Raw genomic sequence first — 21,234 nt, forward strand, 5'->3', positions numbered from 1 at the left:
CGTTTAAAAAAAATAAAAAATATTGGGGGAGCCCCTAGGGGTCCTTGTGGGACCCCCCAAGCTGGTCTAGAGGATCAGGGTATTTCTACCCTGACCCCTTTATACGTTTTGCACACTTGTTCCACTGACTTCTGCAGCCTCGCTTCTACCGAGGAACAAAATGGCTGCCAACACTTCCTGGTTTCGAATGTTGACAACCTCTTGACAGCCAATTAGCATTCAGCGCGAGATCGGCATGGTGCGCTCAGGATGCACGGATCCTGCGCGGCCATTGATATATATGTGATTTTACTTTTGATTTTCTCAGCAACTACTGAACAGATTTACACCATTTAAGCAAAAGGCACGAGTCTGTACCAATGGCTAACTCTTTGCCAAATTTGGTGTAATTCTGTTCAGCAGTTCGGGCTGTAGCAGCGATTAACGTTTCCTATGGAACATTGCATGGGGAAAACATGTTTTGGGGCCCCCTTTTTTCTCGGCCCCTGCTTAGCGAATCACCCCAAGACTTTCAGGATAGTAGCGGACCGGAGCGCCCCACTAGTTTTGACATTTTCGCGAAGATTCGTCAACCAGCGCCAAAGTTATTCCAAATAGAATGTTGCAGATTTCCTAGGGATAATAGGATATATATATATATATATATATATATATATATGTAAGCTCCAAGTTTGCCCAAAAGCAATGAGTCGCACCCAAAACACCAGCATGAAGCACAGCTTTTTATTCAGGTATGAACAGCCACACGCCGGTGGATTCAATCAACAGCTGTTCCCTCAAGTCTTCGCCTTACGCGTTTCAAAGGAATGACCTTCTTCTTCAGAGGCAGTGAAGACGGACAATTTTTCGCAGTTTCCTGTGCAGTACCACTTAATTAATGCTTGAGTCCACACACCTTGATGGGCTGCTCCTATGAGAACTATGGAGCATTCTGGGTACCGTAGTTTCAGGAAAATTTCTTGCCAGTCCTGGGAGCAAAATTGAGCTGTAAATAACCATTTCAAGCCCTCAATGAGCCTCCACTGGCGGGCGCTGCTCTCAATCCTAGTCGGTGTTTCCAACAGCAGGGCTCGGATATCGGGCCCCTTGGCTCCCTCACTCTGGGATGGTGCGTCCTCGGCAGCGGGGCACGCCGCCAAAAAATGTAAGCTCCAAGTTTGCCCAAAAGCAATGAGTCGCACCCAAAACACCAGCATGAAGCACAGCTTTTTATTCAGGTATGAACAGCCACACGCCGGTGGATTCAATCAACAGCTGTTCCCTCAAGTCTTCGCCTTACGCGTTTCAAAGGAATGACCTTCTTCTTCAGAGGCAGTGAAGACGGACAATTTTTCGCAGTTTCCTGTGCAGTACCACTTAATTAATGCTTGAGTCCACGCCCCTTGATGGGCTGCTCCTATGAGAACTATGGAGCATTCTGGGTACCGTAGTTTCAGGAAAATTTCTTGCCAGTCCTGGGAGCAAAATTGAGCTGTAAATAACCATTTCAAGCCCTCAATGAGCCTCCACTGGCGGGCGCTGCTCTCAATCCTAGTCGGTGTTTCCAACAGCAGGGCTCGGATATCGGGCCCCTTGGCTCCCTCACTCTGGGATGGTGCGTCCTCGGCAGCGGGGCACGCCGCCAAAAAATGTAAGCTCCAAGTTTGCCCAAAAGCAATGAGTCGCACCCAAAACACCAGCATGAAGCACAGCTTTTTATTCAGGTATGAACAGCCACACGCCGGTGGATTCAATCAACAGCTGTTCCCTCAAGTCTTCGCCTTACGCGTTTCAAAGGAATGACCTTCTTCTTCAGAGGCAGTGAAGACGGACAATTTTTCGCAGTTTCCTGTGCAGTACCACTTAATTAATGCTTGAGTCCACGCCCCTTGATGGGCTGCTCCTATGAGAACTATGGAGCATTCTGGGTACCGTAGTTTCAGGAAAATTTCTTGCCAGTCCTGGGAGCAAAATTGAGCTGTAAATAACCATTTCAAGCCCTCAATGAGCCTCTACTGGCGGGCGCTGCTCTCATTCCTAGTCGGTGTTTCCAACAGCAGGGCTCGGATATCGGGCCCCTTGGCTCCCTCACTCTGGGATATATGCATCAAAGAATTCCGACCACTTCAGACGTGCGGCGAAGCAGGAACTCAGACCACCACAGCAGCTTAGGCAAGGTACGATTTTAATTCCGTTCTCCTACCGCAGCCAGCAACAAATATATATATATATTATACCAATATTTGAATTCTTCACAGTGACTATAGTGGGGCTCACATGCCAGCAGGGGCTAAGGGTCTTAGGATTAGTTAATGATTACCATAGATTTGGGATGGTGGGCTGGTGTTTGCAGAAAGGAGAATAGTGTATCATAGGATGATGTGACATACAAGTGGGATTTGTTTTGGTGGGTGTTGGGGAGGTTTAAAGGGATATATGTGTAGCGGGTTTGCCCACTGTAGGAAAGTAGGATCTGTTTTCAACCCCTCTTTTTTCTGGTGTCACTCTTTTTCTGACTAGCCTGACTGAGTTCCTGCTAATCAAGACCCCAGTCACTGTGCTCTCTCCCTAAATTGGACTATGGTAAGGACTGTGGTACCTTCATAATTGGCAACTGGTGTACCCTTCTAAGTCCCTAGCATATGGTACTAAGAAACCCAGGTTCTAGGTACACTAGGGGTATTCCATGGGCATCAGCATGTATTATGCCACCCATGAGAGACCACTCAAACTGTGGCTACAGTGCTGTCAGCCATTTTATACATATAGTGGACATCAAGTCAAATGCGAGCTGTCTATCTACATATTGGCTGCACCGTTTGGTATAAAACATGTTGGATTCCTACTCAAACACCGATTCCAGTGTTGGTTGTAGGACCCCAAGGGAGCCACCCTGAAGTCCTGGTACAAGCCTTTCAGGGTCTAACAGCAAGCGTGTGCTGCTGCCGACCACAGACACGATTCTGCCCTACTGCTGCTGAGCCAGGCTCGAGCAGGGAAAGGCAAAACAATGGTTTTCCTGTCCTAGGGAGGTGTAACCACCTCCCAGACAGGACTTAATGTATTGAGCTGGGGTGGGGCGCTTGCCAGCCCCACCAGACTGCTTTGAAGGACAAATGTTGTGCCCTCTTTGCATACTTCAGTTATAACCAGTTCAGGTAGCTATTGGCTCCCACTCTGGCATGAAACTGGACAAAGGACATGGAAGTATCGTCCCCTCTGTCTAGCCCCTCCCCTGGGAGGGCTCCCTGAATCATCCCAACCTTTTCCTTAGGGTACTTAAGGGCCTACCTGTGGGTGGGTCTTCAGATTTGTGGTAGGACAAGATTGAGATCCGAAACCACTTCATCTTCAACTGTCTGGGCACCTTGGACTTCGTTGAACTTTGCTTTGGGAACCAAGACTGCAGCTGGAAGACTCTTGCTGCTCCTGGTCTCATTGCCCTGCCAGTCTTCTGCACCTCTGCTCCATACAGGATCCTCTCCAGGCCTGTGGGCATCCAAGACACCAGAAAGAATCTCCCTTGTAGTGAAGGAGTCACTCCCCTGCATCTGCAGGCACAGCAACGAAGCTCACGGGTCTCCTGCTCCTCACATCTCATTGACTCCTAAAGGTTCCGCAACACAGGTCATGGTTCTGCAACTTCCTTGAGGCCTGCCCTGTCTGCATAGCTAGTTTGAAGTCAGTATCCCTCATCGGAGCTGCTGGAGCAGGACCCCTGTACACCGTGTCGACTTACCGTTGCCAAGGCTTGTTGACTCTCTTGATGACTCTCTTCTCCAGAGTTCTCCGAGTTCCAAGAAGCTCCAGCTTCCAGCATCTCCTGCTACCAAGATATTTGTCCTCACTGCATCCTCTGCACCGTGGGCCTGCATTCTTGGTGAGCTGCTCGAGGTCCTCTTGCGACTCCTGTGCCTTCAGCCTGTGGGTCCTCTAGAGGATCTTGGCTCCAGTGGACTCCCCTACTTGCTTGGGGCCTGTACTGACTCTCCTGCATTTGGTGAGTCACTTGGACCTTGTTGGTCCCGACACTGCACCTTCTTTGCTTTCTTCCTATGTTGATTCTGCCAAGGCTTGTTGGTGCTCCAGTCAGACACTGACCCCCTGGCTCTCGACTTACCCGTGGGACAGCTCATGAACAGCTGCTAGTCTTCCACAGCGTCGCCTGGTCCTCACAGCTGCAGCAACAAGGTCACCGTCAACTCTTCTGCATCTTCGTTCATTGATGGCCATTTGTCTTCCGTGCCTCCTGGTCACTCCAGAGTGGCATAGACCCTGTCCACTCTGCTTGCAGGTACACCTCTTCAAGAATCCACCCTTGGATTCCTCTTTCACCTTCTTTGCCAGTGGCATCTTACTGAAGTCCTCCATTGTGGTCTACGGTGGTTTCCAATGTCACTTCACACCTATGCAGCTGCCTTCCCTGGTGTAGGTATCCTGGTTCCTGGGGTATCCATGGGTGGGGTGACTCTCCAAGATTCCATCTTCCATGGGGTTTCTTCAGGGTCCTCTGGGAAGGGTACTACTTCTTGAAAACTGCAACGGCTACTTCCCCATTGACTTGTATTGAGCACATGGATACTTTCCCACTCTGCACACGACCTCCGTGGGGATCCTGGGTACTTACCTTGGATGGTTCCTTGGGTCCCTGGCTCTTCTCAGTTTTCTAGGTCCAGTTCGTCTTTGGTCGTGGTTCATATTCCACTTTATTTGTATATGGTTCTGTCTCCCTCTGGAGACCACTATGTATTTGTGCTACTTACCTGTACTATTTTTGAAGTATTGTGATTATATCTCCGAGTTGGAGACATCCCATTGTGTTAGTGAGTGTTTATAACTAATGCACATTTTTATAACTACACTGTGTTTTTTCCTCACTTAACCTACACTATATGATTAGTACTAGTAGAACAAGTGCTTTACACTCCTTCTGGACTAAGCCTGAAGGCTTCTCTCCACAGCTACCACTTAGAGAGCTGTCTATGGTTGTCTAAGACCACTAAAATCACCATACGGGTTGCCTGGATTAGTGCAGGGTGCTTCACTTAAATAAGTGTGCACCATATACTGAGCCAGCCTCCTACACCCACTGACGTATGAACTGAAAACTAATCTTTAATAAAAATTGCTTGAAACCTAGAAAAATCAGTGCTGAAATGAAACATGTAGATTTAAGAACTTTCTTTCTTTAAATGCCATTAAAGAAGTTGGCAATGAAAATTAGCAGTGTCATTTTAATGACTGAAACATTAGACAGACAGATTTCAGCAACCAATTTCCTCAGTTTTCTCCTGCTGCTAATAATACATTTGCTACTGCTTTAAAGCATGCATCTTTCCCATTTCACCAATTATGACAAATCATAGCACATTGAAGCTATGGCTTTTCAGTTGCCTGATTCTGAGTTGAACGGAACAGTATCTGTGGTGGAATAGTACTTCTCCTGATCACAACTGGCCCAGTATCCCTGCACCTGAATTTCCAAGTGCGGGAACACCAGACCAAATGTTACTGTCAAAAACTCCATTTGGGAAAATTCATTTGGAATTGGACAGAAAGTGCAGCCTGAACTGCACCTGGCCCCTTCTATGACACAGGTCAGCATAAAATGTTCTACCTACCAGGCTACGTACTCCGTTCCCTCTCTACCCCCTTTCGTCCTCACCCCACCCCATTTACCTTCTCCTTAGAGGAATTGGAAAATGGAAGTGTTAATTCCCACAGATTTGGAAATTTTGTTACTTGGGTATGAGTGCATTTTTGCATAAACTCATAATGGACAAAACCCTTTGATACACTGGGCCCTTTTGTAGTGAAGATGGTGATAGTGCTAACTTCCTTAGTCTGTTTTTATTCCATGTTTGCTCTGCCATTCTCTTTATTTTTAATAGTAATAGCTTAAACGTTGTTAAAGCACATGCAAAAATGCTGATATCATCATGGCAGACAACTCTGTAGACCGACTTGTTTTTTTATTTGTTAATGAGTGCAGCCATTACAATGGCCCTTTGCAATGTAGGCTTTTTGTTTACAAAGATGGAGGTTCAATGTCAGCATGTCAGTTTATTGTGGCAGAAGGCTTAGTGTCTCCAAAATCTGTTTCATGTTGTAAATATGAGATAAAATCAGTGGTTAAATGGTATAAAAAAAAAAAACACAATTTGACCATTGATTACGAGAGATCTTCACACCATAGCTATCACCAGACGTTACTCGTGATTGCTGAGACCCCTACTCTTACTTGGAGAGTTGATTTCAGAATCAGCGCTGAAGACATCCTTCACCTAGAGCACATATCCTACTATTATGACGGAGCTCTGATAAAGAAGATCTGCAGGCGACTATGGAAAGGTACGCCCTCCTATGAAACTCTCAAGGCGGGTTTTGCTATTTAATGCTTCAGCTGCGGTTTAAAAAGGTTTCAGAAATAGCATTAAGGTGTGTGTCAGAAACTTGGTGACAATGTTAGAAACATTTATCTTGTTGTCGCTGACTTTTACTGGTGTAACTACTTTTATTTTTGCATTCTGCATGTTTAGGGTTTGTATTTTATACACCAGACTGAGGATTTTATCATTAACAATTTAACGTACATCTCCCCATTTCTTAGTGCTATCTTTGAGTGGGTTATCCATAAGTGAAAGATTGTTTGGATTGCCATTGTGTCCCTGAACGCATCTAGAGTAACATGAAAACTTTGCCTGCGCAGGATTGTTAGGGCTACGGTTCAGTTGGCATTCTAATCCATCGTTGATGCTTTGAACTACTTCTGCGTCAGAGGGTTAGAAATCCAACCCTGCGGCTTTAGGGAATCCCACCCACCAATTTGGTATTACTTTCAGTGGAAATTTTCACAAAAAAAACAAGTTTATGGTTATTGCCCTTAACTCCGGGATTCATTTGTGATAACTGGATTTAGGTGCGGTGATAACAGCTGGAGACGCTAAATCTATACTTCTTGTAATTGGGATTTACGTGTGATTTATAAATGAATGTGCATCTTTCCATATAGGCTGACTGGAGCAGTTTTATTCTCGATCCTCAAATTTGTTGGCTTTTAGTTAAATAATCCTGTATATATTGCAAAAGTCCAATGGATAGGCCTACCAATGAATGTATTGTGTATGTTTAACCACGTCAAACACAAAAGGTATGCATATGGCTTGGTCTAATCTGAGGTGGCATGGTGGGTAAAAGAACAATGGGCTGGAAGGCTACCCCGAGCGTTTGCCAGTGGTCAGACTATTTGCACGTGTCTTCCCATTACCTTGTGTACGTTAGTTCTGTAGTAGGGGATCTCTGTGTATAGTCATAATATAGTGAATAGTCCCGCTCATGTGCTGGGGCCCCCGGAGCAATCAAAAATAATCTCTTAAGCTGTCTTCTTTGCAGTACTGCATAGACACTTAAGAGAGAATTAAAGACAGATAATGCAGCCTATACATGCATGGCTACACTGTCCAGTACTTCAACTAGAAATGCAAAGGATATTCCACCAATATCACATTTAAACCTGTCTGCCATGTTAAACCATGGAAAACACTCCCCCCCCCCCCTTCACCAAATCCTTGGAATGATAGAGAGGAAGGACAGGACAGACAAGCCCCCATAGGCTGCCATTATGTGGCGTAAAAAGGGATACTGTGCCTTTAAGGAAACTTTCCAGAACTCTCCTGGTATCCCAGAATGCACAGCAACTCCCTCCACTTTCAGTTCTTTTTTCCGGCTCCTGCCAGCAGGACCCTGGAGCATTGAGCTCTCCCTTTTTGGGTGTAATTCTAATCTTTTTGCACTTTTAAAAGTGTTCAGAGTGCTCTCACTCAACGTCCCTTGGCCCTTTCTGCTCTTGCTGGTGTTTTTCTAGTAAGTTTAGCCACTCTTTCTATCAAATATGCCATCCCTTTTGGATAGGTGTCCAGAGTGTGGTGGAAAGAAGGCCAAATCAGACAAGCACAGGGTGTGCATTCATTGTCTGCCACCTTCTCATGTCCCAGAGGATTGCGAGATCTGCCAACAGTTCTCCAACAGGACCCTGAGGGACAGGGAGAAGACTCGGCTTCAAGGATTGAAGAAGCGAAATCAGCGTGACCAAAGTGGGTCTGGGCATGAAGGGGCTCCTTCCTCTGCCCGTGCTGAGGCCCCTGGGGGGCTCCCCAGTAAAGAAAAGGCCAGAAAACAACATTGTTCTCCGTCGACGTTGATGGCCACGACGTAGGCGTCGAGAGGAATGACCACGGTGTGTTCCCTGTCTCCCCAGGGCTCTGGGTCGAAGCGGCGTCGTCGTTCGATGTCGAGGGGATTGACGTCGAGACCTCCGTCGACGTCGAAGACAACTTCGTCGTCGAGGTACCACCGACGTCGAGAGGGGTCCCTATTCTAAAAGAATAAACAAGGGGAGATAATCATACACTAGATAGAAAGTATGTCTTTTGTCCAGCCGGACAAGAAATTATTTTCATAATAATTTTCAATTAGTAGCGTTTAAGAAACAGTCAATAACAAGTGGGCACAGCCGTGACCCACAAAACACAAGACAAAACAACGAAAAGGATTGGCCAAAAGGCAAGCCAAAATGGGTCTGTATACTTGTACTCAGTTTACCCAGACATAGATTAACTTCTAAACACCATTGCACACTCTAATACAGCTCAATCTTAATGCATAAGGTGTATTGGTGTCGACGACGTTTCGATGCCACTATTAATTTACAAGGCATCATCTTCAGGACAATAGAATTATACATTGTAGTCTTGACAGTAATATGCTGCGCCTTTTTACATTTACTTTACATTTAAAATGAACAGGGACAAGGTAAGATACAGGAAAAAAGGGGGGGAGAAAGGTGTAAATCATATTTAGAAAAATAAGCTAGGCATGTTTTCAGCATAGGATCGGTGACATTTGTGAATAAAACGGCGATTTGTATGGTTATTGGTGTGCGAATTTCATGCTCGGGTGATATAGATATGAGAATCATGTCAGAACCATGTTAGGACTATATAGGTGGTTGTTCATAGTTTTCTCAAGCATAAAGCGCGTGACCCAGTCCTGTGGGTTAAAATTAGTGTGTTTAGCGGGTTGGTCCGGACTAGGCTCGTGAGGACGGGTTCCATCATGAGTACATGCCGATACACAATTTAAAAACGGCGCAGTCCATAGTGGTGAAGGGTGAGTGGAAAACGGGTACTCATTTATGCCGCGTGTGGTTTAAAATCGGCGCAGTGCGTACTAATAAACAAAGTGCATAGGGAATGGGGATTTACTTATGGCAGGAGTTATAATTGAGTCTCACGTAATTCTGTGAGGCGCGTGGGCCTTCACAATTTAATTATTAATTAAATGGTTTATTAATAATGGTGATAGTGCTGCTTTGATCTATATACCGGGCCCACAACCGGCAATCACCAGTCTCCCAGGAAACACGAAGTAGATGAAGCAATCGGGCTCACCACAACCACAGTAAGTGCTCACGCCTAAATTCTGCCATCCCCTGCCACCCGCTGTCGCAGCCTGGCGTTCCCGCCTAATACCTGTTTATAATTCTGTTCTCAGATAATGCGATTGTGCATTTCCACCGGCTGACGTCCAACATACGCTATTGCGCAGGGACGCTCTGAGACTTATTAAGTGGAACTGGTAAATATGTGTTCTGGTTTTATTCCACCCACCATTGTATTCCCACATAAACTCCTTGTAACCTTGGAATTTCGCCCACACAGGTACCCTGGCTGTTGGCCGAGCAACCTTTAATAATTAAATTGTGAAGGCCCGCGCGCCTCACAGAATTACGTGAGACTCAATTATAACTCCTGCCATAGGTAAATCCCCGTTCACTATGCACTTTGTTTATTAGTACGCACTGCGCCGATTTTAAACCACACGCGGCATAAATGAGTACCCGTTTTCCACTCACCCTTCACCACTATGGACTGCGCCGTTTTTAAATTGTGTATCAGCATGTACTCGTGATGGAACCCGTCCTCAGGAGCCTAGTCCGGACCAACCCGCTAAACACACTAATTTTAAACCACAGGACTGGGTCACGCGCTTTATGCTTGAGAAAACTATGAACAAACACCTATATAGTGCTAACGTGGTTCTGACATGATTCTCATATCTATATCACCCGAGCATGAAATTCGCACAACAACAACCACACAAATCGCCGTTTTATTCACAAATGTCACCGATCCTATGCTGAAAACATGCCTAGCTTATTTTTCTAAATATGATTTACACCTTTTTCTCCCCCCCCCCCCCCCCCTTTTTCCTGTGTGTATCTTACCTTGTCCCTGGTCATTTTAAATGTAAAGTAAATGTAAAAAGGCGCAGCATATTACTGTCAAGACTACAATATATAATTCTATTGTCCTGAAGATGATGCCTTGTATTTAATAGTGGCATCGAAACGTCGTCGACACCAATACACCTTATGCATTAAGATTGAGCTGTATTAGAGTGTGCAATGGTGTTTAGAAGTTAATCTATGTCTGTGTAAACTGAGTACAAGTATACAGACCCATTTTGGCTTGCCTTTTGGCCAATCCTTTTCGTTGTTTTGTCTGGTGTTTTGTGGGTCACGGCTGTGCCCACTTGTTATTGACTGTTTCTTAAACGCATATAAACAAAGAGAATCCACTAGGATGGTGTCGGTGATCCCTACAGTGGTGGGGAGCAACCAGTGTTGTTTAAATACCCCTCACACACCAACAGGCCCCTTGGTGTCATGCTTCATCATCGGGGTCTTCGCAAACCTCTACGGAATGCGGCGTGCTACGACTCACGACTACGTAGGAGCACTGAAGGTGAACTATGTGTCGGTGTGTGTGGAGTGATTATATGTGAGTGGTGAGGTGAAAAAAGTGATGATTAAAAGATACCTGGCTCGTAGGAAAAAAACAAAATCTCTTTATTAAGTCCTCGGCTGGTATCATTAAAAAAGTGCAGGTGAGGTTGTTTTTACTGATTATGGTATGTCAACCTCGAAAGTGCGTCGACATGTTTCGGAGTCGAAGACTCCTTCTTCAGGACGAGGATGTGCACTGGTTATCCTCACCTTACTCACATGTATAAGTAGATGTTAAAGTGTGCTCTACAAAAATAAATAATAGTGAAATGTACCTATCTGTATTCTAAGGAAAGTTCGTTGCGCCCAATTGGCGTTAATCCGAACTTATAGATAAAGACTAAGTAGCCTCATGAGCCATCCCTCCGGACACATGTGTCGGACACATCGTCGGAGCCGCGTTGAGGGGATGACAGCCTACCTGGCCGTGTTGTAACCGTTGCTACATTGAGCAGAAAAAAGAACCCCCAATACCACGCTTTTGGCTCATGAGGCTACTTAGTCTTTAATCATCACTTTTTTCACCTCACCACTCACACATAATCACTCCACACACACCGACACATAGTTCACCTTCAGTGCTCCTACGTAGTCGTAAGTCGTAGCACGCCGCATTCCGTAGAGGTTTGCGAAGACCCCGATGATGAAGCATGACACCAAGGGGCCTGTTGGTGTGTGAGGGGTATTTAAACAACACTGGTTGCTCCCCACCACTGTAGGGATCACCGACACCATCCTAGTGGATTCTCTTTGTTTATACGTATTGCTAGGGGAGACATAATCCACTTCTTCCTCTCCCTCCCCCTTTTTGTTAATTACTTGTTTCTTAAACGCTACTAATTGAAAATTATTATGAAAATAAATGTTTGTCCGGCTGGACAAAAGACATACTTTCTATCTAGTGTATGATTATCTCCCCTTGTTTATTCTTTTAGAATAGGGACCACTGTTCTCTATAATATGATACTACCCAAGGTCCCTACCGAATTACCTTTGGGTTGCCTTGTCCTTGTATAATAGTCGAGAGGGGTCTAGCAGACACCGGCGCTCGCCGTCTAGGCGACACTGCCGGGCGTCGTCGAGGAGGCATTCGTCGTCAAGGAGGCATTCCTCGGCATTGAGAAAGAGATCTCCGACGTCGAGAAAGAGATCTTTGACGCATTCAATGTCGAGGAACAGATCGAAGTCGAGAAGAAGAGAATCCAGGCCCGAAGGCGTTCTAAGGCCAGGACAGAGTCCCAAGGCTCCGTTATCAGCCTTTCTTCTTCTACGACCACGAGCTCCCGGTCGCGGCGGCGCCGTCGCTCTTCAAGGAAGCGGTTGGCCGCAAGGTCCCCTTCAAGGGTACGGAAGCCTAAGAGAGAGAGGGTGGAACAGTCTCCGGGCTCGGGGTACTCACAAGTTTACTCACCCTCTAGGCATGGAACACCGCCCCCTCCGTTACCTAGGGGCCTTCCCCCGAGGATTCCTACACCTCCTCCACCTCTGAGGACACCTACACCTCCTCCGAGGACTCCAACTCCTCCTCCTCCGAGGTCTTACTCATTACATCTACCTACGCCACCCTCAGGCCCTCCAAGGCCTAGGCTGCCGTCTCAACCTCCACAACCCGCGCCTGTACGGCCAGTGGAGCGGCCAAGACCAAGAAGACCGAGGTCCCGCTCCGGACGGAGCAGGTCCAGAGATGATCATCAGTCGTCTACTAGATCCAGACGATGCCGCAGGAGAGACAGGTCCAGGTCCCGCCACAAGGAGTCATCCAGTGCCAGGGACTATTCCCCGACGCTCTCGGATTCCCCTTGGACGAGGGTGTCTCTGGTAGACGACATTGCCTCCTTTCAGGAGGTTTTGTTGCGAGGAGCGGCAAAACTGGGCATCACGCTGATGGTTCCTACCCCCTCAACCTCAGTGATATTCAAGACCCTACATCAAAAACAGCTGTCTCGTCCTCTACTACCTTTGGTGCCAGGGCTAGAAGAACCAGCCATGGACCTCTTCCTTACGCCTGCCTCTACGAAGTCTGCACCGTCAAGACTACAAAAGAAGTACAAGGCCCCTGAGTCGGACCCTGCCTTTCTGCGTTTGGATCCTGTACCAGACTCAGTGATAGTGACGGCAGCCAGGAAACAACATTCAACTGCGCCATCATTAACGGTGCCTCCTGTGAAGGAGAGTCGATTCATGGACTCAGCGGGCAGGAGAGTATGTGGTACGGCCTTCACGTCCATGAAGGCCGCCAGTGCTTCGGCGGTATTGGGGCGGTACGATAGAGCATTGTGGGAGTTCCTGCAGCAGTTCGCGGAACATCTTCCCAGGGAACGCAGAGAGGACTTCCAGGAGATCATCACGGAGGGGATGATGGTCTCTAACCAGATAATAAGCTCTGCGGCAGATTCCTCGCTGTTGGCAGCCCACAGGTACTGCAATGGTATTAACCTGCGCCGACACGCCTGCCTGCGTCTAATGTCGCTGAAGCCCGAAGCTCAACAGGGGGTCGCCAATCTGCCCTTTTCTGGAGCGACCCTGTTCGGCAGACATGCGGATGAGGAGATGGCCCGCATGAAGGCGGAGGCTGAAACCCTGACGACTGTCGGGTTGGAGAAGCCGAAGGAGCAAAGGAAAACCTACCGCCCGTTCCAAAGGCGGTACGGGGCACAGGGCAGAGGACATGGTCGGCAGGCTGGACAGCAGCAACAGCAACAGCAGCAATACCAGCGGCGACCGTTCCAGAAGCGCCAGAGGGGCAGAGGTGGACAGCAATGCTCCGCAGCGAATAAGGGCCCTGCCGGTTCTAAGCCCTGAGGTGCTACTTCCCCCTCGTCCGTTACCCGTGCAGGTGGGGGAAGCATCCAACATTACTTGGCAGAGTGGAGAAAAATTACTCAGGACAAGTGGGTGCTTAATATTGTTTGCAATGGATACAGTCTTCGTTTCACCAGCCCGCCTCCAGCGATACCACCGGTTTGCTCGCAGTTCTAACTACGCGAGCTCCAGGCGTAGGCCGATACCCTGTTAAGGAAAAGGGCGATAGAAGACGTCCCTATGTCTCAGAGGGGAAACGGTCTTTACTCACGCTTCTTTCTGGTGCGCAAGAATGACAAGAACGAGTTCAGGCCCATTCTGGATTTGCGACAAGCAAACAAGTGGATTCGCAGGGAAAAGGTTTGCATGCTGTCTTTGCACCAGATTTGCCCTCAGTTGCACAGGGGAGACTGGCTTTGCGCGAGAGATCTGCAAGAGGCATACTTTCATGTGCCCATTGCACAGAAACACTGGAAGTTCCTGCGCTTCCTCGTCGGCACCAATTACTATCAGTACACCGTACTATCGTTTGGACTGAAGTCTGCACCCAGGACGTTTTCAAAGTGCATGGCTGTGGTGGCAGCGCACCTGCGAAAGAACAAGGTGTTTGTCTACCCATACCTGGACGACTAGTTGATCAAGGCCTCCACCTTCCAGGAAGCACAACTGCACTTCGACAGGACGGCCGTCCTGCTGAATCAACTGGGGTTGCACATAAATATGTCCAAGTCTGTTCCGATCCCAGTCCAGTGCCTGCAGTACTTGGGAGCCTCCATCAATACGCTGTCAGCAAGCATGTCTACTTCGGAGGAGAGACGCTTATCGCTCCTTCGGAAGGCTCAGGTTCTCATAGCTGCTCCATCTACAACAGTGAGGACGGTGTCTTCTCTACTGGGGTCGATGGCCTCTTGCATCTTCCTCACTCCACATGCGCGCCTACACATGAGGCCGCTGCAGGAATGCTTGGAGGATCAATGGGACCAGAGGAAAGGGTTCTGGGACGACAGGATCCAGTTGTCTCTTCATGCCCAGTAGTCCCTGAGATGATGGTGCTCGGCAGAGAATCTACTCAAGGGGGTTCCTTTCCACAAGGATATCCCGACTCAGACTATCGTGACGGATGCGTCTCTCCAGGACTGGGGAGCGCATTCAGACCATCTACAAATCCAGGGAACGTGGTCTCCAGCAGAGTCCACGTATAACATCAATTTCCTGGAACTCAGAGCGGTTCACTTGGCACTGAAGGCCTTTCATCCGTCCTTCCAGGCCAACTCCCTGCTTGTACAGACGGACAATACGACCACGATGTATTACCTCAACAAGCAGGGGGGCTCAAGATCGCGCACACTGTCACAGGAAGCGCAGGTGATCTGGCACTGGCTGCTAGCCAGAGGACTGACGATAACGGCGACTCATCTGCCAGGCGTGCAGAATGTTCAGGCGGACGCCCTCAGCAGACTGCTTCAGGAAAACCACGAGTGGGTCATAAACGTCGAGGTACTCGGCGACGTCTTCGCCATGTGGGGCACTCCAGACATGGATCTGTTCGCCACCGCCGAAAACAGAAAATGCTGCGACTTCGCCTCGAGGTATTATCATCCGGGGACTCTGGGGAACGCGTTATGGATCAGCTGGTCGAACAGCTTTCTGTACGCTTTTCCACCCATTACCCTGATTCCGGCGGTGCTCATCAAGCTGGCCCAGTCCCGGGCGCGGATGATCCTCATTGCTCCGGAATGGCCCAGGCAGTGGTGGTTCATGGACCTGCTTCACCGGTTGATCCTACCTCATTGGCGGCTGCCGAGTCGACCGGACCTTCTTACGATGTTCGGGGGGCAGATGGTGCACCCCAACCTCTCGTCGTTCAGTTTGGCGGCATGGCTCCTGAGATAGTGCAATTTGGCCATTTGAATCTTCCTGAGGATTGCATGGACATATTGAAGGAGGCTAAGAGGCCGTCTACTAGGACCTCTTATGCTTACAAATGGAAGAGATTTTGCATCTGGTGCATGTCTAAGAACTATGATCCGACGACCTGCAAGGAGGATGTCATCCTTCCATACCTTGTGCATCTAGCTCAGTCTGGACTTAATTTCCATTCCATTAAGGTTCATCTGGCTGCATTGACTGCTTACAGAAAAGGCCCTTTGCAGACATCCTTAGTCCAGATTCCTGTGATTAAGGATTTTTTGGAAGGGTTGAAGAAGGTGTTCCCTCCTGTTCGGCTGCCTTCACCTGCATGGGAATTGAATGTGGTGCTGTCCAGGCTGATGAAGGAACCTTTCGAGCCTATTCACAAGGCTTCACTGCAGCACCTGTCTTGGAAGGCGGAGTTCCTCGTGGCCATTACATCGGCCCGAAGGGTGAGTGAGTTTCAGGCATTCTGTTGCCAAGAACCTTATACTGTGTTTCATGCTGCTAAAGTTGTTATGCGTACTCACCCTAAATTCCTTCCCAAGGTGATTTCTGATTTTCATGTTAAACAGACTATAACTTTAATTACTTTTTTCCAGAATCCTTCAACTCCAGCGGAAAGGTCTCTTCATTCCCTGGATGTCAGAAGGGTGTTGAAATTCTATCTGGATAAAACCAAAGAATTTCGCAGATCCGACCAATTGTTTGTCAACTAAGGGTCGGTTAGGACTGGTCTGGCTACTTCGAAACAGTCCATCTCTAGGTGGATTGTGTCGTGTATCCAGCTCTGTTATAAGAAAGCGAATAAGACCTTAGGGGGTAAGCCTAAGGCTTATTCCACCAGGGGCAAAGCGGCTACAACAGCTTTGCTTCGTAATGTTTCCATTGCAGAGATCTGCAAGGCTGCCACTTGGAAGTCGGTCCATACCTTTGCTAAGCATTACTGTCTGGACTCGGATGCCAAAGCAGATGCTCAGGTTGGGCAGGCTTCGTTGAGAAATCTGTTTGCACAGTAGTGGTGTTGCCTTGCTTTTCTCCACCGCCGGGTAATGTTTGGATGGGCTAGGCATTCTATTCACTAGATTATGACTATACACAGAGATCCCCTACTACAGAAGGAGTAGTTTCTTACCTGTAACTCCAGTTCTGTAGTAGGGGTATCTCTGTTATAGTCATAAGCGCCCGCCCTCCTCCCCGGTGGAGATAAGGATAATATGATGAATGCTACAGGTCTAGCTGTATACACCTCCAAAAAGAACAAAGTGGAGGGAGTTGCTGTACATTCTGGGATACCAGGAGAGTTCTGGAAAGTTTCCTTAAAGGCACGGTATCCCTTTTTAAGCCACATAATGGCAGCCTATGGGGGCTTGTCTGTCCTGTCCTTCCTCTCTATCATTCCAAGGATTTGGTGAAGGGGGGGGAAGTGTTTTCCATGGTTTAGCATGGCAGACAGGTTTAAATGTGATATTGGTGGAATATACTTTGCATTTCTAGTTGAAGTACTGGACAGTGTAGCCTTGCATGTATAGGCTGCGTTATCTGTCTTTAATTCTCTCTTAAGTGTCTATGCAGTACTGCAAAGAAAACAGTTTAAGAGATTATTTTTGATTGCTCCGGGGTCCCCGCACATGAGCGGGACTATTCACTAGATTATGACTATAACAGAGATACCCCTACTACAGAACTGGAGTTACAGGTAAGAAACTACTCCATATATTGCATTAAGTGGCCAAGGTTATGCTCAGACGTGGGTCCCTTGCTCACTGTGTCACTGGAACCAATCTACACCAGTCTGAAGAGCCCTAATCAGGGTGAAACCGGTCCTAAATTGCTTGTGTTCCTGTTTGGAGAGGACCTGGCTTGGCAGTTAGTGCTGAACTGTTCCTGTTGCAGGAAAGTCAAGACTGATTTGAATATGGCAGTATCAAATCTGAGGTGACATGGTGGGCAAGAGAATGATGGATTGGAATGCCACCCTGAGTGATTGCTAGTGGTCAGACTTATTGCAAGCATCCTACAACCACCTTTTGTGTGTTTTATGGTTAATCACGTTCAGTACCAGAATAATATTTCTTTAAAAACCTATGGCAACAATCAGTTGGCTGACTCTAACCTTTGTTATTGGACTTATATTTTCCTATAGATGTTGATGAATGTATAGTTAACAATGGTGGCTGTCAGCAAATCTGTCTGAACACGATGGGAAGCTATGAATGTCAGTGCAAGGAAGGTTTTTTCTTGAGTGATAATCAGCACACCTGTATTCACCGCTCTAATGGTAAGTTTTACGTGAGATTGATATTTATTTTTTCATTCTGACGGGGAAATTTCAGATGTTAGTTTATCTTTGATATAAAAAGATGGCTATTTCTTTGTTGAGTTGTACCACTACTGATTATGAGTGGCATAAACCTCTGTTTACGCACAGAATGGAATTAGGAGTTGGTTTTATTTAATGCATCCTTTAATTATCGGATGCGTTAAATAACACAACGTTCATTACATTTCGGCAGGTCAAACCTGTTGAAATTTAGCAGGGGAAATCATACTGTATTTATTATGCCATGTGGATTTTGGTGCATTAAGCACCAACAATTCCATGTTCTTTTGGATCATGCAGTACAGAAACACGGTAGGTACTGAGGAGTGAAGGTACACCTGTAGCACCAGAAATTAGATTTTTTTGGATGAAAGGTTTTCTTTAGTTTGCTTTGGAAGGGAAAATGCTTCTGTTTTATGGTAAGCAAGAGCAATGATTGTAGAGTTGTGGTTTTGGTGCATAGCACGTAGTCTAGGAGAGAAATGGGTCCTCGATAACGCAAGGTCTTTATGGAATAGATTGTGGGTCAGGTTAAGCTGGAGTAGCTGTAAGCATTACAGGAAGGAAGTATCACTGAAGGAGCCAGAATGGAGTTTAGAAGCAGCCCTTGGTCAGATGTAGACGAGGTAGGGGCATAGGATTTCGGACAGGGGCACCGAAAAAGAGTGACAAGGGAAACTGGAAGAGTCCTGGGAGTCAGCCAACCTAGATCTTTACTTCTTGGAATTTTTAAAAATCCCCTGCTTGACACTGAAAATCTGCTCCAGTTTAAAATTTCAATTGAAAAACAGTCTGGATGGCTGTTTTGAAACATTGTATTCGAATTTTCAAAAGTTACTAAGTCAAACTGGCAATTCTGACACAAATAAAAGAGCATGCCAGTCGAAGCCTGCAAATGAGGGTCACGATAAATGTGGATCAATGAAATAGGAACAGCAGTAACCTTGTGGGTATCCCGTAACAGACAGATACTTATATGATCCTGTTCCACTACTCCAGGGGCAGTTAGTTAGTTGCAGAATGGTCTCCAATGTGTGTGCGGCTGACTCCTTCTGCTTTGCTGCAGGCTGAACGCCATGCAAAGAGAAGTACCTTTATTTAAATGGGGCATTGCCTAATTTTGGCAGTTAGCATGCTCCGTATTAGTCAAGCATGTGCACGGTCGAATGCTTTTCGAGGGTCTGACTGAATGCACAAACTAAGTGGTGGCTGAGGATCACATTTAGAGTGAAATCCGCAGCCCCGTTCAGGGAATCATCTGGGAGGGGGACACAGGGGCCACAGGTTTCCTTCTCCACCCAGCCTGCGCACCTCGCATGTCTTCCTAAATGGGCAGGCTCCTGGTTCCTTTCCAAACAGAAGTGTGGCTCCCTACGCTTTAAAACAGGCTGCACTATTCCTGTCAGCATAAGTTCACTCCTCATCTTGGCGTCTTTTGAGGTTCTTATCATGGGCTACAGAACCCTCGAAAAACAGCAGGCAAAAACCTGATTTGTGTTCTTACAGTGCACTATGACAGTGCGGTCAAGTGATGACTATGTTAATCCAGCCAGGAAAGTACTCTACAAGTTCTACAGTAACAGCGGCTCAACCTACTTTAAAACTTTGACTTTTCAACACACTCTAGTAGGTCATCCAATCTGCACCCTTCACCATTGAGTCTTTAGATTACAAAAACTTGATGGCCGATAACTGGGCAGTGGCCAGACGTTCGAATGGATAGGAATGCAACCACTTTCAATGTATGGCATACTGAATATTTGTGGCTAGTGTTTTGCTGAAAACCTGAAACAATGATAGTAAACAAAGCCATTGCTAATTCTCCAACTCTCGGCTGACCATCAAGAGGCCAGCATGGCTGTAAGATGACCGTGGGTCCCCATAAAACCCCAAATAAGTTAAAAGAAGATAAACTTGTTCAGGTGATTGAAATTATTTTTTTGTAGCTCGGGCCTACCAGGCAGCTTAAGCTGTCCATTTGTGAAAGATCTGTTGGGTGCTTACAGTGGCCTTAAAACCTGCCCGTTGTTTACCCTTGGTTGGCTCCCATTTGCTTGCTCCTTATATCTTATTCTTTGCTCATTACATTTCCACTGTTTAGGAAAACAACATCAAAACCCAAATTGTGCATAGGAACAGGCGATGAACGTCAAAATGGAACCCACAAGCCTTGATCACTCTGCTTCGCTTATAAGTACAATGCATATGCTACAATGGCCGTGTTCATTAACAAGCACAACAAACACTTGGATGGGATTAGGTGACAATCCAGGTTATAAACCTTACTATGAATTGGCGAGACACTCTAAGCCAGTGCTAATTAACTCATTTTTAGTGAGTGAGTGAATATCCTTTAATTGACAGAATAGTGAGCTGAGCCAAGATCTTTAAATGAGATGTTTTCTTCTTATGTGCCAGCTTCCCTTCAGCAGCATACAGGCCCTGTACTCTAGACTGTGTTTAAAAGAGCTGTCCTTGGTGCACAACAGGCTTCGGCTCTGAATGTTTAAATCACTTGTACACTCAGAATCATATGTTTAAGCTGTCTTTTCCTGATATGGAGCTCTATGTATAATGTTGTTTCTTTATACTGCTTGCATTCTCTGTTTGCTTGCTATCTCAGAAAGCATTCCCCTACTATACTCATATAACTCTGCATGAAAAATTTACCTTGACATACTTTCTTTCTCAGAGTGACCCTCTCCTTACTTTTCATCCTCTGCATGCCTTCTATTTCCGATTACAGCCCCCTCTTAGTCTCGTGCCTGTCAGCCTTTATCCTTCTTATTGTATTTCTGCAATTGGCTGATACCTTATTTCATAGCGCGAAACCTCTGCTTTAAAAGCATTTCACTGTAACCTAACATTAACTTTGGTTTCCAAGCGCTTCAACATCTTGCCAGGGTAGTAAGCGAGATATAAACTACAATTCCCCATATGCTCATAATAGGCGTTATATATTGCACCCTGTATTATTGTTATTTATCAGGGGAGATAAAAAACGCCTTCATGTTTTTAAGATTTGTAATGCTTTTATGTAATATGATGATGTCAGATTCTGATAACATAAATGTATTCTGCTTTCATCTGCTAACGTTTTTTCATAGCAGTATGTTTTAAGTTATTTAGGCACAATTTGAGCCAAAAACATGAACTCTACGTATGATGCCCGAGACAAAGATTAATCTGTATTTTTAAATGTTCAAACAGTTTATTAATCACTATAACAACATTACTACTGACACTGGAAACTGATTCATATATTTGTGGAAACAAACATTTTCCTTTCCTGCGTTAATGTGCATGTTGTTAACTCTCGACCGTTTGTGTGAACGGGAAGTGGTTTACAAATTACTACTTTCTTTACTTGTGC

At 46.4% G+C, this 21,234-nt stretch overlaps 1 protein-coding gene across 4 annotated transcripts in view; it reads left to right on the plus strand.

Moving 5' to 3' along the window:
• Positions 1–21,234, plus strand: part of SCUBE1 (signal peptide, CUB domain and EGF like domain containing 1) — a 2,199,864-nt gene that overhangs the window by 388,392 nt on the left and 1,790,238 nt on the right. For all 4 annotated transcript variants that reach the window (XM_078673869.1, XM_078673871.1, XM_078673868.1 and 1 more), the window contains exon 4: positions 17,685–17,819. In XM_078673869.1, the coding sequence (XP_078529995.1) occupies positions 17,685–17,819 (135 nt within the window). The remainder of the gene's footprint in view (positions 1–17,684; positions 17,820–21,234) is intronic.

The sequence above is a fragment of the Lissotriton helveticus genome, chromosome 1_1 (assembly GCF_964261635.1).
Source record: "Lissotriton helveticus chromosome 1_1, aLisHel1.1, whole genome shotgun sequence".
In the NCBI taxonomy this organism is placed as follows: domain Eukaryota; kingdom Metazoa; phylum Chordata; class Amphibia; order Caudata; family Salamandridae; genus Lissotriton; species Lissotriton helveticus.